This window comes from Lasiodiplodia theobromae (assembly GCF_012971845.1).
Source record: "Lasiodiplodia theobromae strain AM2As chromosome Unknown scaffold_8, whole genome shotgun sequence".
NCBI classification, from domain to species: domain Eukaryota; kingdom Fungi; phylum Ascomycota; class Dothideomycetes; order Botryosphaeriales; family Botryosphaeriaceae; genus Lasiodiplodia; species Lasiodiplodia theobromae.
Window position 1 is genome coordinate 310820 of NW_023336574.1, and position 27063 is coordinate 337882.

Sequence of the window (27063 nt, forward strand, 5' to 3'; positions counted from 1 at the left end):
GCGGTTGTTGGAAGGCAGACTGAAGGGCGGATGTGCAGCGTGAGTTCGCCTCCGCGCGCCGAGATTGTATTTGCGCGCAACTTTTTTGCCGCGGGCGGTGAGCTAGCGTCAACATCCGCCGCGCCCGAGCTTCCCACTACTCCGGAGCGCGTCGAGCTACTGACGGCCCCCAAGTCCCCTTCGCTGTCTGACAGCGTTTCAATCTCCCGTAATGGCTCTCGGGTTGCAGACCGCATCTTCACTCCTTGTCATCTTTTTTCTCATTCTCGCCGCGGATATCATGGGACTTTTCAGTAGGAAGAACCACTTTCAGGTCGATGGCAGGGTAATACACCTCTTCTGGTAAACGACGCGAATGCTGACAAGATGCCAGACTGTCGTGATTACCGGTGGCTCCCAAGGCATGGGCCGAGGCCTTGGCAAATTGCTTGCTCAGAAAGGCGCCAATGTGGTCATCGTTGCACGTAATGCGAAAAAGTTGGAAGAGGCTCTCGAGTACATTTCGGTACACTACCAATTGCGCGGCGATGTGCTTACTGTATGCTCTCTGCTGACAATATCAGGCCGCCAAAGTCAAACCTTCCCAGCGTTTCCACTATATCAGCGCCGATGTAACGAAGCCCGAAGAAAACGACCGTCTTCTCGCGGAAGTGACGGCGTGGAATAACGGCCAGCCCCCGGATATTGTGTGGGCAAATGCGGGCATGTCGATACCAAGGCTGATTCTGGATGCACCAGTGGAAGAGCTGCGTCAGCAGATGGACATCAACTACTTCGCCACTGTGTATTTGGCTCAATCGGTCCTGAGAGCGTGGACAAAGCGTACTGCTCCTGCCGAAGCTTCGACTAAACAGGCCCCGCTTCCTCGTCACTTCATCATGACTTCGTCGAGTGCCGCATTCGTCGGGGTTGCAGGTTATGGCACCTACAGTCCTGCTAAAGCTGCTCTCCGCAATTTCGCCGACTCCTTACGCCAGGAAGTGCAACTCTACAACGGCGGCCGCTTCCACAGCTCTGGCTCTCCTGATCCGGAGATAAAGGTTCATTGCGTCTGTCCGGGAACCATCACCAGCCCCGGTCACGAATTTGAGCAAACCGTAAAGCACCCGGTTACCATGGTTCTTGAAGAAGGCGACCCTGCGCAAACCGAGGACGAGGTGGCATCTGCTGCCGTCAAGGAGCTTGAGAAGGGTTATTATCTTATCGCTACAAATTATCTGGCCAAGGTAATGAGGGCGGGCACTTTGACTGGAAGCCCAAGAAACAATTGGTTCGTAGACACAGTGCTCAGCTGGGTGACGAACCTTGCGTGGCTGTTCGTCCAGCCCGACTTAGAGAACAAGGTATGGAAGTATGGTAAGCAGCATGGCGCACCCAGTCATGACAAAGCTGCTTCTTTGTAGTAACTGGCATGTACTGGAACCATGGCGCGTGGTTTGCCCTGCCAAGCGCCCTGCCGTGCAGCTTGATGAATGAAAGATAAATCCGGTATAATAGATTATCACTTTAGGCGCAAAGGCGAGTCAAAAAATTTCCTCTCATGTTCAGAATTCAATTTTTGTGTTTCTCGGTGTTGCTATCCCATGTATTCAGGTGCTGGTGTCGCGGCTTTTTTCAGGGTCCAGCGTGGGCTCTGTCATAGAATGCCTGCCTAAATAGTATTCCCCATCAGTCGCACTTTCTCAATGTCGCATCTCTTACTACACCTCACGACTCACCTCTTATACTACACATAACGACCCGCGTCCAATCTTTTAACGCGTGAACTATGGCTTTCAGAGCGTCTCGCAAGCGTCAAAGATCGGAGTCAGTGCCGCATAGTGCGTCTAGCCGCGTCGTGCAGAACAGCCCATCCACCACACGCGCGTCTGCCTTGCGGTCGTCGCAGCCTCCTTCTACCCCGACTCCACAAGGCCTCGCACCAAGAGTCGTGCAATGGCGTTCTCCGCAAGTACAGACGTCAAATGGGCCCCCAGAGGCTCAGTCTGCGCTGCTCGATCGTTTGGTCGATGCAACGGATGCCGACATCGACGCGCTTGACGAAATTATCATGGCTGTAGACATCAGGGAGCGTAAATCGGTGGGATGCTCTTACTACGTCGCCCGAGAAGAGAAACTTTACCTCATGGAGGACATGAAGCTTGGGGACGTGGAGGTCATCGACACCCGTAAGCCACTCTCATTCTCAGAGTTACTAAACTCGCTGACTTTTTTCCGCAGTTAAACTCCACATTGATCCGACCGTTGTGCTCGTCGCCACAAGAGCCGATGATTCGGTCTTGGACAAGCTGGATCCAGAACGAAGGAGCCTTAGCTCTACCGATGATTCTCGTACGTTCTCCTCTGACGGGAATCAAGAATCTTGACTTACGTTGGGACTGCAGATGACCAATTCGCGCTCCCATACATTCTCGAAGTCCGTCCGACACCAGAATTCAACTATGATTCGGGCAAGAGCAAGCTTGCGAACCTGAAGATTGGGACCGACGGTGGGCCGAATGTCACATTTACCATTCCTGGCGATGTTCAGACCAGTGGAGCGTATGGCGATGATGAAGACACTGGACGCCTGGAGCACTTGCTGAGGCTACACGGGTGGATCAACTTGGACAGCAAGATATCTGTGGGCTGCGCAGGTGCCGTTCTGGCTTACGTACATCGGCGCAGATCTGTTTCCTTTCTCCCTGGTGATCGAGCTGCTGCTGATTTGTTTCGCATCGCGACTATCGAAATGTTTACTCTCAGAAGCACTATGTGAGTTACAAGCCTCCATATCACCGTCATCTACTAACATATCTAGGTTCGTGAACATGGATACTTTACTGTCGCTCCAAATCCTGCAGTCAGAATCACACCCTCATTTACATAACCAAGGGCCCACGAAAGCCAACTCGGGGTCAAAGGAAGGCCTTTCGGTGTACGGCTTGTTTCACTATCTTGCCAAGACCCCTCAAGGCAGAGTACTCCTACGCCAGTATTTTCTCAGACCAAGCCTCGACCTTGGCGTCATCAACAAGCGTCTAGACGCCATCTCTATCTTTCTTCGACCGGATAACTCTGCGCCCGTAAATCAGATCGTGCAGAGTCTGAAGAGAATCAAAAACATGCGAGTCGCAATGGTCAATCTTCGAAAGGGCGTGAATGCTGGTCCAGGGAAAAAGCAAGGCATCACTAGCGGTCTTTGGGCAAGAACTCGGCTCTTCGCTTACCATATGCTGAAGATCAAGGATGCATTTCAAGAGATGAATGCAGTCGATCATCTTCACATCAGGAACTTCATCCTGGAAACAGTGGAATTCCGGGGCCTGGCACAGGTCGGACGAAAGATTACGGATATAATTGACTTTGAGCAGTCGGAGTATCAGCATCGCACAGTTGTCCATATGGGAATCGACGAAGAACTTGACAACATGAAGCGGACGTACGATGGGATCGAGCTCGTACTTTCACAAGTTGCCAATCATATAGCCGAAAAGGTTCCTGCTGTGCTGGGAACCAGCATCAATGTCATCTTCTTTCCCCAGATCGGATTCCTCATCACTGTCCCAGTGGACCCCGACACTGGCCATGGAATGTACGAAGGCTCCCAGCAGGACGTTTGGGAGCGCATGTTCACGAGCGAAGAGCACGTCTACTACAAGAATGACAACATGCGGGAAATGGATGACCATTTCGGAGATATGCATGGTTTGATCTGCGACAAGGAGATCGAAATTACCCATAACCTGGCACAGTACGTTCTAGAATTCGAAGACGTCTTCATCAAAGCTTCTGACATCTGCGCGGAACTGGACGCACTCATGGCGCTTGCCCAAGGTGCGAGGATGCACAAATTAATGAAACCAAAAGTTGTCGAGGATAATGTCATCCAGATCAAAGCTGGACGCCATATTCTACAAGAGCTAACGGTTCCTTCTTTTGTCGCGAATGACACTCTGATTGTTGGTCCTTCTGAACCTGACCTTGAGGTCGGCCACGGCTCCTCAGGTGTTCCAACATCTGAGCGCTCCAACGCTCCAACAAGCTCAGCCGCAATGGACGGCCCGAACATGCTCATTCTCACCGGCCCAAACTTTTCTGGCAAAAGCATCTACATGAAACAGGTGGCTATTATCGTCTACATGGCTCATGTCGGCAGTTTCGTGCCAGCAGAAAGCGCCCGAATCGGCTTGACGGACAAGATACTCACGCGCATTGCGACCCGCGAATCGGTCTCCAGGATCCAGAGTGCATTCATGATCGATCTTCAACAGGTTTCATTAGCGCTGAACCTTGCTACACCCCGCAGCCTACTCGTGTTCGATGAATTTGGCAAGGGCACAAGCGCGAATGATGGGGCAGGCCTTGTTTGCGGCGTGTTCGAATACCTTCTCAACCTAGGAAATAAGTGCCCGAAAGTACTCGGGGCCACTCATTTCCATGAGATTTTCGAGGAAGGATATCTCATCAACCAGCCAGCTCTGCAATTCGGCCACATGGAGGTCCGTGTTGACCAGGACAGGGAAAGCATTGACGAGCAGATCACTTATCTCTACAATTTCCGACTCGGCCGTAGTGTATCGAGCTTTGGAAGCATCTGTGCAGCAATGAACGGCATCAGCAAAGAGGTTGTGGCACGCGCTGAGCAACTGATTCTCATGTCTGTAAGGGGAGAGGATCTTGTCTCGGCATGCGCGGTGATGCCGGCTCACGAAAGAGCGGAACTAGAGGAGGCCGAGTGCATTGCGAGAGCATTTTTGGCTGCTGATATTGGGACTGACGCAGACGGTGATCCACGGAAACTGCTGGATGAGGTGCTTGCGGCGACAGTTTCCACTACGTACGATACGACGACGGCAGACATGGATACGATGAGCACTTCGGAAACGACGTCGTAAAAACTAGCGTACCTGCGTGCTATAAGGCTGACGTTGGAGGCGTGTGGCTTGGAGCTGAGCTCGCGATGTTGTCGACTATAGAACTACCTTTTTGCTAAGAATAGCTCGCCTGATCCATCTGGGGGATGTAACCTAAATCAATTTTCCTGTTGACTCAGCTGGAAAACCACTAAGGCTGTCGTCGGAAGCGCAGGATTCACCCGAATGCAGAATCAAATGCTTAGCTTTCTGGGCAATGCTTCAGCATTCTGCAAGCGGTGGCAGCTAGAATGCTCCACCAGGGGCCATGTGGAGACACGACAATCGCGGAGGTGAGCAGCCAACCCCGGTCTATAAGTACGGTTAAAGGCAAGATAGTCCCGGTTGCGGCTCCAACTGCCTTTCCGATCGATCCCGGGCCGGGCCGTAAGGTTCAACCTTGAAGACAGGCGGACTCGATCGACACCTGGCTCATTATCACGGGGTTGCATTTTGTGGGAGTCCCGCATCCGGTCACAGCCGCTGCGGAGTCCGGGGCAAAGGAAAAGCGCGAGCGGTGACAGCTACTAAACGGTTCGGACGGAGAGGTGTTTCTCTCGCACGAGACGGCTCGGAGAGTCCGTGCTCGGCCCGTGAGACACGGATCAAAGGACGGACAGGACAGATCACGGCATAGCGCGCAGAGCAGCAGCTGCTTTTAGCTTTCCCACCTCACACCGTAAGCTTGGGTAACATCCGGTTTCCTGAACGGATTTAGGAGGGTGCCGCTATCGTGCTGACCAAGGCGGCTGGTGGCGCCCCTATTAAGCGTCATCAAGGTGCCACACCAATCAGCACCATTGAGGCGTCAGGGAGCTTCCCAGCCGTGAGGGGTACTGCATGAGCCGGCTCTGGGAAGCTAGGCAGATGGAGGTCGATATAAAGGCGAGATGAACGCTGCTCATGGTGGACGCAAAGCTTGGATGTGCGCCGACCAGATCTACCGGTGGACTGTGTGTTGAGCTTCCAGATTTTCTGCCGATAAACCGATAAACCCGACGCCAGAAAGCGCCTCTCCTCAGCCACAGCCGCTCTGCTCCCCTGGCTTTCTCGGGACTTCACCGGCAGACCGGCATTGAGTGCGGAAAAGTTCCAGCCGCCTTGGCCGCTGTCGTCATCCTTCGAGATTTTTCGAGCGCCAGCTCACGAGACGGACCAAGTGGCAAACGCAACAGAAGAACCTCCTGATAACACCGCTCTTTCCCGACATCTGATCAGCATCCGCCACGACGTTTTTTCTTGGGCCGCCACGGACCAGGACCCACCGAGCACGGCCGTCTTCTGCCTAACGGAATCCGGGAGACATTCCAGTGCGCCCTACCGCTTGCCATCCTCAAGTGCCGAGGGAGCTGTCTTAGATTGCCGCTGCAAGCCGCGGAACCGCAAGCTGAGCAATCCTTTTAATACGAGCCCGGAGGCCTCATTTTGTGCCCTTTCCCGTCTTTCGTGCCCTGTGCCTTCCTTTTTCCCATCCGTCTTGCCATTGCTCGCGAATTGCCCAGGAATTCGCGTGCTCGCCAATTAATAAACCGCCCCGTCAACCATCCGCCCCTGGACCGGCCCGGGTCAACAATGGACAACGCCGACCATTTTATCGAGAAGTGCGAGCAGGATGCCACCAATGGCAAGACGCCTGCGGAGCAGCACGAGGCCCTGGAGCGCACCCACACCTCCTCGACAATCTCCAGCAGCTCATCAGATGGCTCTACCGCCTCGGTAGAACGCCGCGAGATTGGAATGTCAAGAGTGCCGACTGCCAGGGATAACATGGCCGACCTGGAACGCAATCAGACAGCCATGAGCAGGATCCAGACCGCACGCAGCCAGCATAGCGGAACTGTTGGTGCGAGCATCAAGAGCAGAAAGTCGAACAAGCCATTGCCAAACTTTGGCGCCGGCAAGCCATACCCGCCGCCCCTGCCAGATCGGGAGGAGTATGTCGTGGAGTTTGATGGTCCGGACGACCCAATGCACGCCCAGAACTGGCCATTGAAGAAGAAGCTTGCGACGGCGGTGATGCTGGGATACACTACGCTCGTGGCTGCTTTTGGCAGTTCCATTTTCTCCTCTGCTACTCGCGTTGTGGCTCAAAAATTCGAGGTCAGCACTGAGGTTGGTATCCTGGGAGTGTCCCTGTACGTCCTGGGTTTTGCAACTGGTCCTATCCTCTGGGCGCCAGGATCTGAACTGTACGGCCGGCGGAAGCCCTTGATCATCTCGTCCTTTGGCTTCTCCATCTTCTTCATCGCCTGCGCCACGGCCAAGGATCTCCAAACCGTTCTTCTGTGCCGCTTCTGGAGTGGATTCTTCGGCGCCTGCCCCCTTACTACCGTCGCCGCCGTCTTCTCGGATATGTTCGATAACAGGACCCGTGGTATTGCTATCACCGTATTCTCCATGACCGTTTTCACCGGCCCGCTGCTCGCCCCTTTCATTGGTGGATTCATTACCATGTCCTACCTCGGCTGGCGCTGGACGCAGTACATCGTCTCGTTCATGGGCTTCTTCGCATTCGCTATCAACATTTGTTTCCTGCAGGAGACGTACCCGCCGGTCATCCTCGTGAACAAGGCGGCGGAGCTGCGCCGCAGGACCAAGAACTGGGGCATCCACGCCAAGCAGGAGGAAATCGAAATCGACTTCCGCGAGCTGCTCGAGAAGAACTTCTCCCGTCCTCTCCGCATGCTGGTCACCGAGCCCATCGTGCTGCTGCTCTCCATCTACATGGTAAGCCTCCTCCTCCTCTCAACACCGCAGACATCTTTGCGCGTCAACCGCTAACTCTCTCTCTCCTTTCAGGCCTTCGTCTACGGCATCCTCTACCTCTTCCTCACGGCCTACCCCATCGTCTTCCAGCAGATCCACGGCATGAACCTGGGCGTCGGCGGCCTGCCCTACTTCGGCATGATCACGGGCCAGCTGCTGGCCGGCACCTTCATCGTGCTCCGGCAGCCGGGCTACCAGCGCAAGCTGGCGGCCAACAACGACGTGCCGGTGCCCGAGTGGCGTCTGCCCGAGGTCATCATCGGCGGCGTCGCTTTCTCCGTGGGGCTGTTCTGGTTCGCGTGGACCGGCTACACCAAGGACATCCACTGGATCGTGCCCACGCTGTCCGGCCTGTGCAGCGGGTTCGGCCTCATGGCGATTTTCTTGCAGAGCTTGAATTACCTCGTTGATGCGTATCTTATGGTGAGTCTTGCACACTCCGTGAAAATAAGGGAAGGGGGATCTTTCATACTGACTGGGAATCTTGCAGTTCGCCGCCTCCGCCATCGCGGCAAACACCTTCCTCCGCTCCCTCTGCGGCGCCGGCTTCCCGCTCTTCGCGACGTACATGTTCGAGGGCATGGGCGTTCAGTGGGCCGGCACCCTGCTCGGCTGCGTCGCCGCCGTCCTCGTTCCCGTGCCCATCCTCTTCTACCTCAAGGGCGCCAAGATCCGCGAGAGGAGTCAGTTCGCGCCGACAAAGCCGCTCGGCTCGGATTAAGAAACGCGAAACAAAAATGAAAGAGAAGAAAGTGGCGGTAATAGGGAGAAGGAGGAGAGAGATTAGAGACAAGAAGAGAAGATGTTGATTGCAATTGCTGCGCTGCGTTTGGCTTACCCATACCCAGGTGTGCTTGATCTTTGGATGTTTCGGCTACTCAAGAGATGGGTTTTATTCTTCCCACAAATATGTACAAAGGAACCAAAAAGGGTGGAACAGAGCTAAAGGACTCTTCCTTTACTCATTCCTTTCCCCACCCTCTTATGACTTGACGTCTCTTTTTACTCTTTTTTATTGTCATGTCCAGCATTCTTTTAGGGATGCATTGTCATGCAGAGACGGCCTCGTTGGACTACTCATGGGTAACGACGTAAAAAATACTGATAATGTTTTTAAACACTGAAACCCTGGGTCGAATCTGTGTAGTGAGCATATGACAATGTGTTGCAGAGCTGTTCAAGATGCCGTCAGATTAAAGTTACCTCGACGCAACGTATCACGAAAGACCTCGAGGCAGGTCTCATCCGAAGCAGATCTTACTACTCGCAGAATCAGACATTGGAACTTACATAAGAGTTGCATGCAGGGCTTAGGTCAGGCACTAGTGTACCATAAATACGTCTCAGATCCGTTCTTCTACCTACATTATCCATAAGGAAAAATGATTCAAAGATTTTCCGCCTTCTGTTTTTTTCCCTTCATAACCCAAACGTGTTCACCACCCACCCTTCTAACGCCATCGTCGGATGCATCATTCAGTTACACTTTTTACATCTTTTTTTCGGTTCGTCTACTCGTTACTCGTCCCTCGCTGCAGCAGCCCTTTTGTTTTCCCCACAACCTAAACGCCCTTCACCGCCCGAAGACACCGCTTTTCCGGCCGCCCTCGTACTCATTTCTCCTTACCCAATCCCCGCTCCTACAAACGCCTCTTTCATCTTCATTTCCCCCAACCTTTCCCGACAAACCATTCAATCATCTACGCCACCCTCCCCGCCCTCCCCGTCTGAATAATCTCGCCGGTACGCGGATCGTCGACGCGCAAGACGGGCCAGCTCTGGCCGTCAGCCTTGTGCAGCTCGAGCTCGAGCTTGGTGCCCATGATCTTGTACGAGGAGGCTGCGGGGTCGATGGGGCCGAAGAAGCGCAGGTCTGCGGCGTGGCGCTTGCGGTCGGCGGTGCGCAGGTCGAGGGCGACGCCGTCGGCGCGCAGGGCGACGGTGCTGGTTTCCTTGTCGATTTTCTTGAGGAAGAGGGAGGCGATGACCGTGGTGGGGGTTTGATAGAAGTCGGAGCTGGGGGCTTGGTCAGTTTGCGGGGGAGGGGCAGGAGGGAGGGAGGGGGGGAGGATGAAGCTTACCGCACGCTCTCGACGATATCTTCGGCGTTCTCGTCCTTCTTCTTGCCCACGAAGAGATGTCGGTCCTTGGTCACGCAGCCCTCGATCTTCATGAACTCGTCGAACTCGAGCACGCGCCGCTTGCAGCAGCTGTAGCCCTTGCTGCCCTCGTGGAAGATGGGCGCGCCCGGGTGGTGAACACAGCTCTCCTCGACGCCCTCGCCGCGGCCCTTGGCGGCGTCGTACGTGGCATTGCAGGCCTTGCGCTTGCAGGTCGCGCCGTCCGGGATCGGCAGGCTCGGGTCGTCCTCCTCGTCCTCGGCCGGCGGTGCGGGCGAGCGCGTCGGCGTCGGCGCGGCTTGCGTGGGCAGGCGCGAGGCCGGCGGCGTGTGGTCTGTGAGCCCGACGGTGGAGGCGTGGGCGGGCGTCGGTTCGGGGGCTTCAGCGTGAGGCTTGGGTTCTTCGGCGGGGGTGTCGTCGACTTCGGAGTGGGTGCCCGTGGTGCAGGGCGGGATGGCGAGGAATTCGTCGAAGGTGAGGACGCGGGGTTTGCAGCATTTCCAGCCTGGGGCGGGATGGGACGGTAAGTTTAGGCGCTGAGGTGGGGGGAAATGTAGAAGGTGGAGAATGGTTGAAAGAGGAGCTGTCTGGGAGAGAGAAATATTACCGACCTTTCTGCCCCTCGTGGAAGACGGGAGGGCCGGGGTGGTAGACGCAGGGCTCGGCCTCGTCTTCGTAGACCTTGCCGCAGCCCTTGTGGACGCACTTCTTGGCCATTGTTGGCGGAGGATTGCGGGTCGTGACTTGAAGGTGGTTTAGGAAGCGGATCTAGGGCGATTGGCGAGACAGGCGGGAAATAAAGATGGTGGATGTTGTGGGAGGTTAGGGTTGTAGAGAAGGGAATTCAGCGGAGCCCGGGGGGCTCGCGAGCAAGGGTTCAAGGCAGTGACGTGAGAAAGTTCGAGAACGCGATGGTGGTAGGGCTGGTGGTTCAGCTCTCACCGCCCGGGCGGCGTTCCAATCGGCGTTTGAAGCTTGACGCATGAGGCTGGAGCTGGTTCTTTCGGCCTGTGCGTTAACCCCGCTGCATCTCCGTCCTCTTACCATCATGTTCGCTCCAACGGCGCGGCTGCTGCAGCGCGTCTGCCGACTCACGCTCTTTACGCGCCAGGGTTGTGCGCTTTGCGACAATGCGAAGGGCGTCTTGTCGAATGTCTGGGATAAGCGCCCCTTCGAGTACACCGAGATCGACGTCATGGCTCCCGGCCAACAGAAGTGGAAGGACGTCTACGAGTTTGATACGCCTGTGGTAAGCCGGAACGCGCTCGGGTTACCCAATTGGACAACGGCATGGCTCATGGTGACGCAGATTCACGTGGAAAAGCAGCCGGCGAAAGACGGCCAGGAGACGACACTAGCAGCCCGGAAATTGATGCATCGCTTCAAGGAGGAGCAGGTCGAGGCACTTATGGACGAGGCGGAAAAAGACCCGACCCAGTAGATCAATGCATAACGGCGTTTGAAAATACCTGATCCGTATCCTTCGTCCGGCTCGTCGGCAGGATGCTACAGCGAACAACGTGGGGTTCATTGCCGAGCGGGTGCGGGGTGACTACTTACATGCTGCTTTGCCATCTCTATCCTCCACATCTTTCCCCAATAAATTCTCCCTCTCTGTTCGACAATTTGAGCCCGAAAAGAATCATCCCCCGAGATGCAGGCCGCGAACCGCTTTCAGAAGGCTATCAAGAAGGGCGGCGCCAGCTTTGGTGCATGGCAGGTAAATGCTTACTAGTCCGTTATACTTCTAGATAGTAACTTAATCTTCAGATGCTGCCGGGCTCGAATCACTCCCGTACCATTGCCAGCACCAACGTGGATTGGATCTGCGTCGACACGGAGCATGGCAATATCGATGGTTGGCAATCCCAATCGCCCTCTCCCATGGCCACTTGATCTGACTCGATCCCAGATGGCCAGATGCATGAATGTGTGGCAGCAATTGCAGGCTGCGGTGTGAGCCCTCTTGTCCGCATTCCAGCCAATGAGGCTTGGATGGTCAAGCGTCAGTCTCCTCATCTCCTGGTGAACATTTCTGATCCAGCTTGCAGGTGCCCTTGATGCTGGTGCCCACGGCGTCATTGTCCCCCTTTTGCACACCGCAGATGATGCTCGCAAGCTCGTATCGGCCGCCAAGTTCCCTCCTCAGGGCACGCGTGGTTTCGGTTCTCCTTTCCCAATGGCCAAATTCTCCAACCAGACCACTGCCGAGTACTTGCTGCAAGCGAATGAAGCCCTAGTTACCATTGCCCAAATCGAGACCAAGGAGGCACTAGCAAACGTACGAAAAGGTCATTGAAGAAATTGCAGAAATGATGTCTGACTCCATCTCAGGTTAACGAAATTGCTGCCGTCCCGGGCGTCGATGTTCTGCTCATCGGACCTTTCGACCTCGGTAACAACATTGGCCATCCCATTCTCGATGGCACCATGCACGATGATCTCAAGGCTGCCATTGAGCGCATCCACAAGGCTGCGGTTGATAACGGCAAGCGGACGGGAATATACTGCACTTCCGGCGAGCAGAGCTATGAGTACGCGCAAAAGGGCTTCCACATGATCTCCATTTCAGCAGACATGATGGCCATTCCAAACTACTTCAACAGCGTTCTGAGCACGGCGAGGGGTGAGGGCGTGACCGCGCCGAAGGTGACAGGTCCTTATGGGAGATAATCGGAAACCATAGACTCTCGTTGCCTCTCCACAATATGGCCCTGGGCTTCGCAGATCTGAATTTCCAAGGGGTTGTTTTTGAGAATCACTGCGTGGATTGGTCACTTGTGCTTTCTCAAGATCTGAACAGGCTCTGACTTGTACGTTCATCTACTGACCACATGCTCGACCTGCTCTTGTTCCCAAATACCGACGAATACTTCATGTAGCCATCGTTAGTGTTGAATAAAAGTGGTTGCCCCTCCTAACGACTACTTAGAAATCCAGCTACCCCGACTATATGCGTCCATCTCCAAAAGCTCTTGGAATCTGTCAGTTCTGTATGGCTCATCGGTTGCTCCGTTGACTGTATCTGCTCTTCGGCTCATCTGCACCGTGAGCTCCCGACGCGAGGCTCTTAGTGCGCTGCCGAGCTGGGGTTGTTTCAGAGTACCCCTTGGCATTTTCTTCAGATGAAATGTTAGTATTGGCATATTAAATTGTCATTGTAGGGTCTTACTTGAAAATTTCCTTCCTCAAGACTGGCGATCAGGCCTCTCAATTTGTCCCTCTTCCTCACTAGTCTCTCTGTGCTCCTCTTTCCCAGTTCTTGCAAATGGGCTTGTGATTCTGGCGACGCTGGCAACCCTTTGATTGACGATGGGTGCTTAACGACATGGCTTCCCATCAGTTCTGTTTCGTACTTCAGTGCCTTCCCCGCGTCGTAGGCAATGAGAACAGCAGCGCATCGACGAAGGCGGATGATGGAAAGCTCTGGAACCATATGAGTCTCCATGTCTCGCTGGATCCTGGCTTCAAGCTTGAACGCGTCTTCGTTCGAGGCCGGGATCTTGTCAGACACCATGTTCCAGTACTGCTCGGCGCCGCCAACACCTTCACCGGTCAATGTTAGCTGCTCGAGTAGGTCGACAGCCTTTGAAAACTTGTCGAATATGGCCTTGCACTCTTCAATGTCCTTGGCACATTTGTGGAAAGATGTAAGCGCGTTGACTAAGCGGGCCCTCAGCTCATCCGCCGCTTGCTCTGGAGGCCATGGCGGCGGCGGCGCGCCCCAGGAGTGAGTATCTTCAGCCATACTTTGCTTTTGGTTGTGATGCAGATGCGATGAGTCTGGAGACTCTATCTTAAGAGCACCGCTAGCAAGATACAGAGTTTGCAGAAAAATTCTATCTCTTTGTCGGAAGCCTGCATATCACGGCCGCCCGTTTGACGAGCCTTGTCGCCCTAAACACAGATGCATGAAAGCAATCATGCACATTTCCAGCAGATACAAACATCTCGTCGTCAACTGCGGTTCAGCTTGTTATGGTCGGAACACAATTGCCCTGAAGCCAATGAAATATACGGACACTGGGTCCCCCAGCGCAGATCTATACCCGACGTGTTCCAGTCAACCGAGATCGTACTATGCATCTTCTAGAAGGCGCTTAACACAAGGCTAAATGCGGGATTGGTTTCAGCGTTCCATAACCCTGTCGAATAGTCTTAAGGCTAAATTAGCGATACGCTTCGTCTTGCCGAGTTGCGACATCGGTAGTCGCTCCTGGGTACCTGTAGTGTTGCACATCAGGCCACACGCTCGCGTACACAGCTTTACAGCGTGCCGAAATCTTTACAGACCGACTTGCATTCCCATACGTTCGTCTGTTTGAGTGACAGTACCCTTAACGCTAACGGGAGCGAGCCCACCGTTTTGCGGCACAGGGATTCCTAATCCGGGGATCTCCATCATCATGCGTCGCGAGTCTCCACCACCAACACCAAGAGTGTTCCACATCCCCCCTCGCCTCCAGGAGACGGATATATTGGTACTTCAGCTAGCATATTGTTTTCCAACATCACTTGCAGCCATACTTGAACTTGTTTCTTGATTTTCAATTTTTTGTGAAAACTTCCTACCGCAGAGCACCCATATTCCATACTTCAGCACACAATCATGACGATGATGAACCGCCAGAGCTTGGTGAATACCGACACCACACCGAACCCCGACGAGATTTATCTGTTACCATCAGTTTATTCAGGGGGCGATGGTGCGAAAGCCATGGAAATGACAGTCAAGGAATTGGACCAAAGTCCTTTAGAACAGGAAGATTCCTTTTCGAGCGATTATCCAGATGGAATCAAAACTCCGCCGGAGAGAGAAATGCGGCGGAGTTCAGGAGTCTTCCCGGCGCCAACTCCCGAAAACCCCACCCCAGAACCCAAGATAAAAAGAACGCCTTCAACAAAACAACTGTATCCAGGACGAACATCGGCAATGGAGTACCGCATGAAAGCCATTGAAAAGCTCCTGACTGAATTGACAACTACGTCGATGCCGGGCACATTACCAGAAGCTGAGGAGGAGAAGACTCTACCTCCGCCGCCAGAGGGAGAGAAAGCATTATCGAATACTTTCGATCCGGCAACGCAAGCCGGACAGTCACCCCCGCCCGCGTCACCACCGCCTGCATCTCCTCCGCCTGCGTCACCTGCCCGTCGCGTTTCTCTCGTTCCCGACGCTTCTCCTATTCGAAAAGATTCTCCTGTTCAGAATGATACCCCTGTCGGAAACCACAAGTCTGGTCGAGAAGACGGCCATATTCGTAACGATAGTGTTATGCGCAGCGACACTCCTATTCGGAACGATACTCCTGTCCGCAACGACACTCCTGTCAGCGACAAAAAGCCTGTTCGAGAAGAGCCTCATATCCGTAATGACAGTGTTATGCGGAATGACAGTCCTACCGGCAATGACACTCATACTCGTAACGACACTCCTCGCAACGAAACTCCCACCCGCAACGATATGCCTGCTCGAAAAGATACGTCCGCGCGTCACAACGCTCCTATTATCCAACAATCAGTTACTATTCCGAAACGTCAAGGCAGCGTTAGCACACCGCCGGTATCACACAAGTCTCACATCGAGTTCGATGAGCTTTGCTCTCTTTTCGAAGAGTGTCAAATGGCCATCACCTCGGACAGAAAACAAGCATCCAAAGTGATAGACGTGTCTTTGCTTCCAGGGAACGGGACAAGCCACGGAGCGCTTCAAATCAGATGCGTCCACCTGGACTACGATGGGCAGTTCATCGGCCCGGTCCATACGCTATTCAAAATCAAGAAGTACAGTGGAGCTCGGAGGGTGACGACCTTGCCTGTCCACCCTTACTGCATGAACGTCGATCCAGCCGGTGTCCGCGAAACGCTCGTGGTCCGTGGTAAAAAATTCATGGAGGTTGCAGCAGGCAAGCACATGCACTGTCGCGGCACAGCCATCAGCCCCCGCGAGCAAGTCGATGCTCAGGTCATGATCGACTTCCAGCAAGCAATCTCGCGGCACCCGCACTGGGCTCCCGCCATAATCGGCGTGGGCGCCGACATCGACGACGAAGAAAACGACGTCTGGGAGCTGTGTCGAGAGAAAAGGATGCCGGACGCCTTCCTGCAGCCGCGAGAAATGAGCGGCGGCGGTGGATACATGGGAGGAGCCGGATCACTCAGCGAAGACGAGCTGATGCTGCTCCCTTACCGCGTCTACGGCTTCGTCCTCCGCACCAGGAAGTGGGCCGCGTTCGACATCGACGACCTACACGAAGTGCGCACCAGACCGGGCGGCGAAGGCTTCAAGCAGCTCGTCCTGCCGTCCGGCCACAGATCGAAGCTGGAACCGCTGCTGCGCCACCATTTCCGGCAGCGACAGTGCATGAAGGCCGAGCAGCACTCACCACCACTACCACCAGGCACGATGAACCACCAATACCTCGGCAGCAGTAGCAGCAAGCAGCCCGGCCTGACGATCCTGCTCCACGGCGTGCCGGGCGTCGGGAAGACGCTGACGGCCGAATGCGTCGCCAGCCACTTCTCGAAGCCCTTCTTCCCCCTCTCCTGCAGCACGATCCTCGCCGGCAGCCCCGAAGACGTCACCGCGCGGATCGAGGAAATCTTTTCCCTGGCAGCGGCATGGGACGCCGTCCTCCTCCTCGAAGACGCCGAGCCCCTCGTCCTCCTGCACTCCTCCACCCCCTCCACCCCCTCAACCACCCTGACCACCACCACCTTCCTCCACGCCCTGGACAACTACCCCGGCCTCCTCTTCCTGCACACCACCTCCCCCTCCCACCTCAACCCCACCATCAACCCCTCCCTCCACACCCGCCTCCGCCTCTCCCTCTCCTACCCGCCCCTAAACGAGCGCGCCACCCTCGACGTCTGGGACGTCGGCATCTGGCAGACGAAACAACTCTACCCGTCAACGCGCATCAAGGCCGACGAGATCCTCGCCTACGCTGCCGAGCGGTATCGGGACCCTTACGCCAGCAGCAGGTGGACGGGCAGGCAGATCCACAACGCGTTCCAGAACGCCGTCGCGTTGGCCGAGGACGAGGCGCTGTATAGTGCGAGTGGGAGTATCAGGGAGCATAAGGAGCGGAGGAGTCGGGCGGGGGGGTCGTCGGCCCTTTCGACGGCGACGCTGAGGAGGAGGCATTTTGAGATTGTGGCGGGGGCTTGGGATGAGTTTGAGCGTTCTGCTGCTGCCGGTGGTGGGCAGACTGGCGGCGGCGGTGGCAGCCGCAGCAGTAGCAGCCACCAGCGAGAGCGCGAGCGAGACCTCCCTCCCCCTCCTCCCCCTCCTCCGCAGACGGTAACGCGCCAGCAATCCGTCACCCTCCGCGCGGTCGAGAAACAGCGCAGCGCCAGCGTCAGTGTCGAGCAGCGCCGGCGGCTCGTCCGCGCGAATACGATTGCGGGAGGACAACGGCCGCCTTCGCGCGCCGCGTACCCGTCCGGCTTGCCCCCGTTGCCTAAAATGCCAAGGGGGAGCGAGGCGCCGCTGCCGCCGTTGCCACTGCCGCAGTTGGTTGAGGGGCATCAGCGGCGGATGTCGTCGCAGATGCACGTGAGTCACAGCCACAGTCACAGTCGGCGGGCGTCGGAGTCGTCGAGGGCGACGGGGACGACGGTGTCGACGAGGAGTGGTGGTGGGGGCGGGGGTGTGGGAGGTAGTAGTAGGTATGCGTTGTCTTCGGGGAGGCAGGCGAAGCATAAGAGGTGGTCGAGTAGCGTGGGGGAGGAAGGGGAAGAGGAGGGTTGGAGCGAGACGAGGGGGGATTCCGGGGCGGAGGAGTGGTCCAGTGCGGAGGTGGAGAGGAATCTGATTGATAATTTTACGGCGATAGCGTATCGGTAGGGAGGGGGCTTTAGGAGGGGGTGTTGGGTTACTGTTGCTAAGTGAATGTTTGATGCCTTAAACTACGATAACTACACGTTGACTCTTGCCCCTGTCCACTGAGATTGTTCCAATCATGAATCGGGCCCTTCCCAACCGATTGACCTTTGGAAGCGTAAATCCAGTTCAAGAAGCTCCCGGAATAGTTTGATCCTGTGTCCTTCGCCGAGGCGTCCGTCAGCGTTGAGAAAGCGATCCGCCGCTACATTAAGCTGCTTGAGTAAAGCTTGACTATGATCAGCGATCATGTTGACCTGGAAATCCCATTGGCATTGCTGCGGCGAATCAGGTACGCACTTGGGATCGAAAGCGTCAGCACCAGCAGAATAAACTTTGTCAATGCTCAGAACACTTACAAAAATTGCGCCTGCTTGAATATCTGCCCACTTTTTTGTCGCCACTTTCCAGTCATGTTCGAGCATCCCTGCAAAATGCCGCCCGACTTCGTTCGTTTGCTCGTTGCGGCGTTCTGCGTGACTGCTTTGAATGTACTCAGCTACACGGATTGAGCGTCCGACTCTTCTTTCAAAGACCGACCAGCCCTCGTCCAGGTCCTTAGCTACCACAGCTACCCCAACGGCCCGTCCAAGGGTTACTACAAGCGAAGTCCTTCCGTTCATCCATTTGGCAAGGTACTCGTCCAGTCCCCTCGGCCGAACTAGTCCCGCTTCGATGAGTCTGTAGAGGTCGCTCACGCTTAAGCAGCGATTACGAGCGCAGATTTCTGATACACGGGTCGCGAGTTTCTCGGCTAAATGCACCAGCTCGTTGCATATGCGAAAGGCGTTAGTGGCACTGGTAAGTTCCTCCCAGGATGCTTCCATCAGAGCATGGAACTCAGGCGAAGAGCATCCTCCGAAGGTCTTGAGTGGACCATGAGCAGATCCGAGAGGATTTCTCAAGCTTAAATCCATGTATGGCCAGACTAGTGACTTCCTGAAGCGTTGGTTTGAGTTGAGAAGCTCCGTGAAGCGCTCGATCGTGTCACATTTGTCCGGGAGGCCCTTACATATATAGAGCAGGTTCACCGCCTTGCTTAATTGCGTGACTAGAGTAATCTCGCGTTCGTTTGGCATGTTCAGGCGGTCAAACTATTGGAGAAGTTTGTTGCTCCAAACTCATTGTGATGTTTTTCGATCGCCTCCGGCTTCCAGGCGTAAGAACCCGCCTCAGCGTCCACAACGTCGGAGATATGATAAGTGGCAACTCATTACAAATTTTCTTTACAAGCGCTCCAGCGCCGTTGTACCATAAGACCTATTGCCAAGGGATTGTTTGCTAATAAATATGGGGGATTGCAATTGGAATCCGTGATTGCTCCATAAAGTGTAAGCGCACGCTGCGCATAGTCGTAGATGATCACCACCTCTTCCGTTGATATGCTTCACCCATCGCCTGTAGTGTTTGTGACCTTCTGGGAAGCTGCAATCTATGTGATGATAGCTTCCCTGTGATTTCTTTTTTTTTACTGCTGTGCCTGTCTTACAGAGCTCTCCGTATCTTTTCTTCATAAGGGCTCGTGTTTCCGTGGGGCCACGCATGACTGAGAATGCTGTTCGAATCAAGGGATCGGATTTTCGCGGATAAAGCTTCGTATTGACAACTTCACATGCAGGCATGTAATGGCAAGGACATGGAAGAAATGACAATTAACGCCTTAGGATGCTGAACTAACCGTGATCGGGGGTGTTCCTCAACCACACGCCGTATTCAGTAAAGAAGTTTAGATACTACTGGATATCAGAAGCGCCTATACTCATGTAGTGGAATGAAATACATGAAACCTGTCAGACCTTATCATTACATTGCCATATATTTGCCGCGTGTTATGCCTTTTCTCAACACCAAGGATTATGCCTCGTTTATCTCACCACAATAACGTCGCTCACTCATTATACTTCATGAAATCAAGCCAAGCAGTTAGTGTATATAAACGGTGGGTTTTACTGTTGTATTATGAGAATTAGTAGTGTTCAATCCAATTTATTTTCACTGTTCAACGAAAGCTAATTGAATGTTATGGCTTCGTGCCCGTTGTTCGTGTAAAATTATCACGCTAATTGAATGTTGCGGCTTCAAGCCCGTTGTTCGCGTAAAATCATCCATGCTAATTGAAAACGCCGTAGGGATGTCCTCTAGGAGAAGTGAGAATTGTTAAAAGAAACCACCGCGAGGATCCCTGTCAGGACTTAGCCTAACCCACTGCGCCACGCTATTAGTGCGGGCCCTTCCGAGGGCGAAAGAGGCACTGGAATGAACGCGCTTAGCGATCATTCAGGCATGGTCAGTCAATAAACCATGTTTGTGGACGCATGCTTATGACAATTCCCTCCAGGTTTGTGAGAATCGGTAAAAAGAAAAACGCCATGTGGATGCCCTCCGGGTGCGTGAGAATCAGTCAAAAGAAAAACGTAAACCCTCCAAGAATACTCCACACACGGAGGCGGGGAATCTCAACATCATTTCGTTCTCCATATTAGGCTAATCAGCGAAAGGCCCAACTGCGAATGTCGGGTGGAGAACGGGAAAGCCACTCAGTGCGTTAGACAGTGGCCTCGGGCCCTTGAAGCTGTTGTCTGTTGCGCTGACGCTTGAAAGCCAGAGACACCAAGAATGCTGCAAGCGAGGCACAAGCAGCCACCAAAGTGACTGCATCTTCATTCTTCAGCATCTGGACGACAGGCGATAGTGTCATCAGATACGCGGTGAGGGCAAGGACAAGAACCATGTACCTAGAGGGATCATAGTTAGCTGAGTGATACGTTTCAAGCAGGAAGTCTCATTACGTACAATTTTCCATGGTCAGTGCCGACAGCAACATCTGAGATGAAGACTGTCGCAGAGAACATCCAGACAGCGAAAATGCTAATTGACACAACAATCAGCATATGATTTCCTCAGATCAATGGCAAATCAAAATACCTCCAAGCTGCTGTGGCTGGTACTGCGGGGTCTGCTTTAGTTGTCATCCATACAAAGCATGAGGTTGCCATCGATGCTCCAGATACGGTTCGTCTATTCCCATAGGCGAACAAAAAGGGAGTGGCAACGGTCCAGAACATATTTGTGCAGCCTCTCTGTGCATCCTCAATCAGAATTTCGCCGGGATAGGCTTCAACCACAGGTAACGCTGACGCTAGACTGAGGAGAGCGAATCCATAAAGAATTTTACGGAAGCATTCTTCGTAAAATCTGTTCTTGTCCATCGTATCTCTTGCCTGTCCTGGGATATCGGAGAGCCCGGGATCTTTGCTGAGATTATCGCTCCTGCCAGGCGCCCGAGAAAAGTTCACAAACTCGTCACTTATCTCGCGCCAGTAATGGCAATCCGAGTCTCCAATTAGGGGGATAGTGTCCAATGAGCTGGAGAGGGTGTGGTGGTCGTGGACCAGAACCTCCACTGATGCAGCTCCGACGTCAAGAGGCATGGTAGGGACGGTAGTGGAGACAGCTTTGCCGCCTTGCGACATTGGCGAACAAGCAGGCGGCGGCCCAGTACCTGCGGTTGTAAAGGCGTCCGTTTCGGTGCGGTCCATAAACATAGTTAGCTGTCATTTCCATCACAGTTAGATATACGTACTTAGTTCTCTGGTTGGCGGCGGAGTCTGGGAATAGGGGTCGTCGCTCGTTTGTCTTTGGTCTCCCGGTATGACAGGCTTGGAGCTCCATCCTTTTGAAAGTGCAGACTCAGATGCGTCCTTTGCAACTTCAGAGAGCCCCACCTCCATGATCCCAGTAATGAATATTTTGTGTTCCCCGGCGGATGGTCTGCGGATGATGTATGGTGTTTGCACATACTCGTGAAGGGAATTGAGAAGGGAAGAGGTGATAGCCCCAATTCTTGAAGGTGTAGATGCAGGAGCATCATCCTCACTTCCTGGGCAGAAGTTATGCTTGAGACATCCGAGAATAGAATCTCTCTGCCCCATCGTTGCCTACCTCTCTGGAAAACGAGAAGCTTGAGAACAGATCGAGTTGAATGAATAGTAGGTATAGCCTGGCCAAGTGGAGGAGAATGGCGCTGAGCATGTTTTGCAGAGGGGCATCCAAGCGCTAGCATTCATTGCAAGCCAGCCTTGTGGCCAGCCTAACAGGATTGATGCCGAGGGAGGGGTCGATCTCGTGGCTATGCCGCGTTATCTTTTGGCCTCAGAGCCTCACAGCCTTTCTCGTATGCTGACGTGGCTATACCAGACTGTGCATACAATTGCTCGGCATCAAAGGGTTGCGTTAAGCTGCAGGGATCAGGAAGCGAAGGCTGGTAGCTTATTCGCCTGCTGTTAACGCTGTGTAACAAAATTTAAATGCAAGCCAAGATTGTGAGATGACGTGGTCAAACCTTCAGCCTAGCTCTGAAGGTTCAGCCTCATGGAGGCTGTCAGGCGGGGCAGTGAACCTGTCCCTCACTCCCGACAACCTCGACAAAGTTCACGTTCGATTGCAACAATGAGCAAGCAAGTGTACCTCAGAATTATCACAACAAAGTCCATATTGCTGACAGCCTGCCGTTTTAGAGAATGGGAATAGAGCCTCACGAGACCCTCTCACGACAAACCGGGTAAACACACCACAGACGGCATCTACGATTTCCACCGCTGCGCACTCATCCGCCCGAAAAACCTCGATATGAACGTTTCCGAGATCCTTTCCCCCCAGAGCTTCAGTCATGAAGTTTTGGCTAGCAAGATTTTCTCGAGCACGGAAGCTGCGAAGCCGGAAAGGGGTCGTCTTCAGGGCTTTCCTTCGCATCTTGACGCAGACTTTTGCTGGACGCGCGCAGATATCAAGCCTGAGCAATACTTAATCCAGTTCAGTGCCGAGGATATTGTGGCGATCGAGAATGCTATGGAGGGCTTCAAAAGTAAGGCCCGGCTACATTTTGAACAATAATCGATATTCTAAAATATAACCAGGCCTGCAACTTCCAGTGTTTTCTCTGGATCCATGTACCTTCGTCCTACCTACTGAGCTTGCTGATCGTCTCCGCGTCATAAGCAAAACCGTTCACAGCGGGACTGGGTTCGCTGTCATCCGTGGCATAAATCCTCAGCAGTACAGCGAAGAAGAAAATGCCATTATTTACTGCGGCATAGCGAGCCACATCGGAATTCAAAGAAGCGCTACTTCACATGGAATGGCTATGGGTAGGGTTGAATCCTCCGGAGTGAATCACGAACTAACTGGGTTTAGGTCATATCCGCGACGCTACGTACGATGCAAAGCCGAAGAACATACCAGATGGAGAGCAGCTTGCACCATCAAAGCACAAAGGCGGAATGGTAGAAATTCTCTTTCCTTTATCCTCATTGTCATCTCTACCGATGCTAACTTTTAGGGATTTCAGAGATTCCACGCGGACCGCATGTACGCTGACATGCTCATTTTGTACCGCAATTCTTTCGACCCGGCACTGCCGACCACACATGTCAAGAGCCAAGCAACAATCGGCGGCGAGCGGTGCATTCACAGCCCCTGGAAATTCATGCGCAAGTTGATGCCACAATCCAAGGTCCTACCAGTTTTCCGCGGGGATCCGCAGTGGGATGAGACGCAACAGCCATTAACGATCCAAAAGGATCACCATCCAGGGCAACACAAAGGGCCTCGATCATTCATCGTGTAAGTTGTTCTCTGCATGAGATGCGGGAAGGATAAGACTGATAATTCGTAGGCAGACCCAGCTATGGCCAAACGGTCCACCCCATCAACGCATACCGGCGCGGTCCTGCTTGGGTTCACTTGGACAGAACTTCGCCCTCACATCGGCACTCATTGCGTCAAGCTATGGTATCAGTAGATACCGTCTACAAGAGACGACGCCGAAAGATGGGGGCGCAGGGAACGTTTTCGATGCAGTTGCTGCCTGGGGACCGTCTCCATTGCAGTTCTACTGCTCTTGCGGGATCTGGACAGTCGCCGTGGTCCTATGGTTCCACAAGCACAGGAACAGCGAATATCAGGCTGTTATTCTAGCAGCGGGCATCCTATCTGCAATTTGTGTTGGGGCTACATTGAATATGAGCCTCGAGCAGATGGGTCGCCAGGTAATGCCATGGTGTGTTGTTGTGTCTTTGCTGCTGAGCGCCGTTGTGGATTCAGTCCTTCGGTAAATCAAAACTCGGGACTCTTTGGAGGATAAAAAACTAACGATATGGTACAGGGGCCTGCTTCATTACGAGGATGTACCAGCTGTGAAGGTGTGATATTAGCAGTGAAGTGAGCGGCACGCGAGGATGAAGTGCTAACATCTAGGTGGTCTCTGCGAGGCCTATTTACGCTGAATTTCTATAACAAACTGCCATCGCAGATGCGGTCGCGTCTTTTCCTTGAAATGGTCCAATTATTGGATCATAGTACGCTATTGGGTTATTTTTGAGAGCGGAGTTCGGTCGAGGAATTCACATCAACCAACCTATACATAGGTTTTACTTTGCTAATTGACGCTTTCCACCTAAAACATTTGTTGATACGCTCAACCCAGTTGTGTTGCACAAGCATTTCGCTCTTTGTTCACACTATCCACGTCGCTGACGCACAACATGCGGGGTTTCCTCATAGCCGTTTCGGCAGCCCGAACGACAACCGATCGACAGTCCCACTTAGCTACTCCGCATTGCACCTTTAGCCGCCCGAAATGAGTACAAAAACACATATCGTTCCGAGAAACCTTTCTCCTCTCTCTTGCAGAGCCAACTTCCTGGCGAATATGATGTCGTTACCAGATCGCTGCACCGTCCTCGTCATCGGCAGCGGCAACGCCGGTCTCAGTGCTGCCATCTCGGCCGCCCAGAATGGTGCCGAATCTGTGCTTCTCGTGGATAAATGTACGCATCTACCTACGAGATGTCGATTTCCTTAGCATTGTAATAGAAGATGGGTAGAATCATCCATGTATACAAAATCTTAACACCCCGACTCTGTCACAATACTAAGTAAACCGGCCTCTTTACTCCCACCAACACCTCCAACAACCAACTAAAACCAACCCCCTCACACAGGTCCCCCCGACTGGGCCGGCGGCAACACCTACTTCACAGCTGGCGCCTACCGCACCACGCACGCCGGCCTCCCCACGCTCCTCCCACTTGTCAACAACGCACCACCCGACGCCTCCCTCACCAACATCTCCATCGACCCCTACCCCGTCTCCGCCTTCGCCGCCGACCTGCACCGCGTCACGGACGGCCGCAGCTCCCCCGAACTCGGATCAATCCTAGTCCAGGACTCTCTTCCCGCAGTGCAATGGCTCAAGTCCCTCGGCGTCCGCTTCCAGCTCTCCTTCCACCGGCAAGCGTACCAAGAGGACGTCCCAACCCTAGCCCCCTCGTCGTCCTCCCCCTCCCCTCCCTCCCCGACAGCGAGGTCGCAGCCACCGCCGCCGCCAGCTCGCCGCTGGCGCTTCTGGGGCAACCTCGCCCTCGCCACGCAAGACGGCGGCAAAGGCCTCGTCGCCGACCTGCTCTCCGCCGCAGCCGCACATCAGAACATCCGCATCGCGTGGTCGACGCCACTGGTCCGCCTGCTTACTGCTCCTGCTCCCACCTCCACCACCTCACCCAACGACGACCCGGGCAAAGTCGTCGTCGTCGGCGCCGTCCTCCGCAACCCCACCGACGGGAAAGAAACCCCCGTCCACGCAACCGGCGGCGTCGTCCTCGCAGCCGGCGGCTTCGAAGCGAGCGCCGCGCTGCGCACACAGCACCTCGGCCCCTCCTGGGGTACGCACGCGCTGGTGCGCGGGACGCCGTTCAACACGGGCGACGCGCTCTGCGCCGCCCTCAACCCCTCCGTCGGCGCGGCAGCCGCAGGCGACTGGGCCGGGTGCCATGCCGTAGCCTGGGACGCGAATGCCCCGCGCGACGGCGGGGATAGGGGGCTGACGAACGAGTTTACGAAGAGCGGGTATCCGCTCGGGATAATGGTGAATGTTGATGGGGAGAGGTTTGTGGACGAGGGGGTGGATTTTCGGAATTATACGTATGCGCGGTTTGGGAAGGCGGTGTTGGGGCAGAGGGGGGGCGTGGCGTTTCAGGTTTGGGATCGGGTCGGGGCGGGGATGTTGAGGGGGGAGGAGTATAGGGGGGAGGTGGTGGAGAGGATTGAGGCGGGGAGTGTGGAGGAGTTGGCGGCGAGGTGTGCGGAGAGGGGGTTGCGGAGGCCGGAGGGGTTGGTGGAGACGGTGAGGAGGTTCAATGAGGCGGTGAGGAGGCAGAGGGAGAGGGAGCCTGAGAGGGTGTTCAATCCGGCGGTTAAGGATGGCGTTGCGACGGAGCCCGGGATGCTGGAGCCGCCGAAGTCGAATTGGGCGCTGCCGATTGTGGAGCCGCCGTTCCTCGCGGTTAAGGTTGGATGTGGGATTACGTTTACTTTTGGGGGGTTGGCGGTCGAGCCGGAGACGGCGGCTGTTCTGTCGAAAGCTACGAGGAAGCCGATAGATGGCTTGTATGCTGTTGGTGAGATGTTGGGGGGTCTTTACTACGGTAACTACCCCGGTGGTAGCGGGTTGACTGCAGGGACCGTCTGGGGAAGGAGAGCTGGAAAGGATGCAGCGAGGAGAGCACAAGAAAAGAAGGGCAATGCGCACCTGTGATTGAGGTAGATCGTCAGTACATATCATACGAAGATATACCGTAGTTCTTACTTCCTAGCATCCCAATTCTCCCAAGTCATCTCACCTCCTCGCAAAAGCAGGGAGCGTCCTTCGCCGAATTCAGTCCTCTTGACACGATCAACCACATGATCCCCACTTCGACATCCGACGTGACCAGCCTCTCCTCCACAACAGGACCATCGGAATCCCGGCATATTCCATTCCGCTGCGTCTTTCGCACTAGGCAGCATGATGCTTCGATACCCGGACCAGACTGAATCTCTATGCCACAGTTTCAGACAACCTGAAAACGACCATGAATTAGCATGTGCATCTTCGGACAAAGGTTGATATCGGCGTACGTACCGGTGTGCCACCTGCAGCCAGTGCGGTCCGAGTTCCTAAGATCGATCTCGCATTTACAATTGTGGCAGGCAACGTATCTGGGATGGCGGGTTTTCCTTGATGGAGTTGTGTTTGACGTAGAAGAGGCGTTAGGACTTGTTATTTCCATGAGAAGTTCGTCAGCAACGAGTTGTCGGCCTTTGAGATCCATCATCACCTTCAGCAGCGTGCGCTGGAGCCGCTCTGGCTCAGCTTGGAAAATTGCTTGTGTGAGAGCGTCTGGCATGACTTCGCGCGAATATGAAAGTAAAGGAGGAGGAGGAAGAAAACAAAGAGACTTCAAAGGTGGTGAAAGAAAAGTGAAAAAAAAAAACGAGTTGTCGTCAACATAAAGTGTTTGTGTTGTTGTTGCCTGGTTGCCGCCTGCTGCCGGAATCGGACGCTCGAGCCAACCAAATG

At 54.3% G+C, this 27063-nt stretch overlaps 9 protein-coding genes across 9 annotated transcripts; 6 read left to right on the forward strand and 3 right to left on the reverse strand.

Annotated features, from left to right (window-relative positions):
• Positions 1–280: 280 nt before the first annotated feature.
• LTHEOB_3118 (DNA mismatch repair protein msh5) lies at positions 281–4877 on the forward strand (the record flags this gene model as incomplete). Its single annotated transcript, XM_035512006.1, has 7 exons — positions 281–325; positions 374–505; positions 564–1343; positions 1958–2168; positions 2221–2331; positions 2385–2754; positions 2801–4877. The coding sequence occupies 7 exons, from the start codon at positions 281–283 to the stop codon at positions 4875–4877; spliced, it is 3726 nt and encodes a 1241-aa protein (XP_035363011.1).
• Positions 4878–6467: 1590 nt separating this feature from the next.
• Positions 6468–8382, forward strand: LTHEOB_3119 (MFS multidrug transporter; the record flags this gene model as incomplete). The annotated part of the gene is made up of 3 exons (XM_035512007.1): positions 6468–7622; positions 7695–8084; positions 8152–8382. 3 exons carry the CDS (start codon positions 6468–6470, stop codon positions 8380–8382), a joined length of 1776 nt encoding a protein of 591 aa, XP_035363012.1.
• Positions 8383–9361: 979 nt separating this feature from the next.
• Positions 9362–10498, reverse strand: LTHEOB_3120 (Cord and Cs domain protein; the record flags this gene model as incomplete). The annotated part of the gene is made up of 3 exons (XM_035512009.1): positions 9362–9677; positions 9743–10286; positions 10393–10498. 3 exons carry the CDS (start codon positions 10496–10498, stop codon positions 9362–9364), a joined length of 966 nt encoding a protein of 321 aa, XP_035363013.1.
• Positions 10499–10829: 331 nt separating this feature from the next.
• LTHEOB_3121 (Glutaredoxin domain-containing protein) lies at positions 10830–11222 on the forward strand (the record flags this gene model as incomplete). The annotated part of the gene is made up of 2 exons (XM_035512010.1): positions 10830–11030; positions 11091–11222. 2 exons carry the CDS (start codon positions 10830–10832, stop codon positions 11220–11222), a joined length of 333 nt encoding a protein of 110 aa, XP_035363014.1.
• A 213-nt stretch (positions 11223–11435) lies between these two features.
• LTHEOB_3122 (uncharacterized protein) lies at positions 11436–12454 on the forward strand (the record flags this gene model as incomplete). The annotated part of the gene is made up of 5 exons (XM_035512011.1): positions 11436–11501; positions 11552–11639; positions 11694–11786; positions 11833–12062; positions 12116–12454. The coding sequence occupies 5 exons, from the start codon at positions 11436–11438 to the stop codon at positions 12452–12454; spliced, it is 816 nt and encodes a 271-aa protein (XP_035363015.1).
• A 251-nt stretch (positions 12455–12705) lies between these two features.
• Positions 12706–13529, reverse strand: LTHEOB_3123 (N-(5-amino-5-carboxypentanoyl)-L-cysteinyl-D-valine synthase; the record flags this gene model as incomplete). Its single annotated transcript, XM_035512012.1, has 2 exons — positions 12706–12867; positions 12954–13529. 2 exons carry the CDS (start codon positions 13527–13529, stop codon positions 12706–12708), a joined length of 738 nt encoding a protein of 245 aa, XP_035363016.1.
• A 1185-nt stretch (positions 13530–14714) lies between these two features.
• LTHEOB_3124 (ATPAse family AAA domain-containing protein 2) lies at positions 14715–17630 on the forward strand (the record flags this gene model as incomplete). The annotated part of the gene is made up of 1 exon (XM_035512013.1): positions 14715–17630. One exon carries the CDS (start codon positions 14715–14717, stop codon positions 17628–17630), a length of 2916 nt encoding a protein of 971 aa, XP_035363017.1.
• A 2581-nt stretch (positions 17631–20211) lies between these two features.
• Positions 20212–21139, reverse strand: LTHEOB_3125 (ABC transporter cdr4; the record flags this gene model as incomplete). Its single annotated transcript, XM_035512014.1, has 3 exons — positions 20212–20401; positions 20460–20534; positions 20805–21139. 3 exons carry the CDS (start codon positions 21137–21139, stop codon positions 20212–20214), a joined length of 600 nt encoding a protein of 199 aa, XP_035363018.1.
• Positions 21140–24375: 3236 nt separating this feature from the next.
• Positions 24376–26259, forward strand: LTHEOB_3126 (Precorrin 3B synthase CobZ; the record flags this gene model as incomplete). Its single annotated transcript, XM_035512015.1, has 2 exons — positions 24376–24493; positions 24668–26259. The coding sequence occupies 2 exons, from the start codon at positions 24376–24378 to the stop codon at positions 26257–26259; spliced, it is 1710 nt and encodes a 569-aa protein (XP_035363019.1).
• Between the last annotated feature and the right edge of the window lie 804 nt (positions 26260–27063).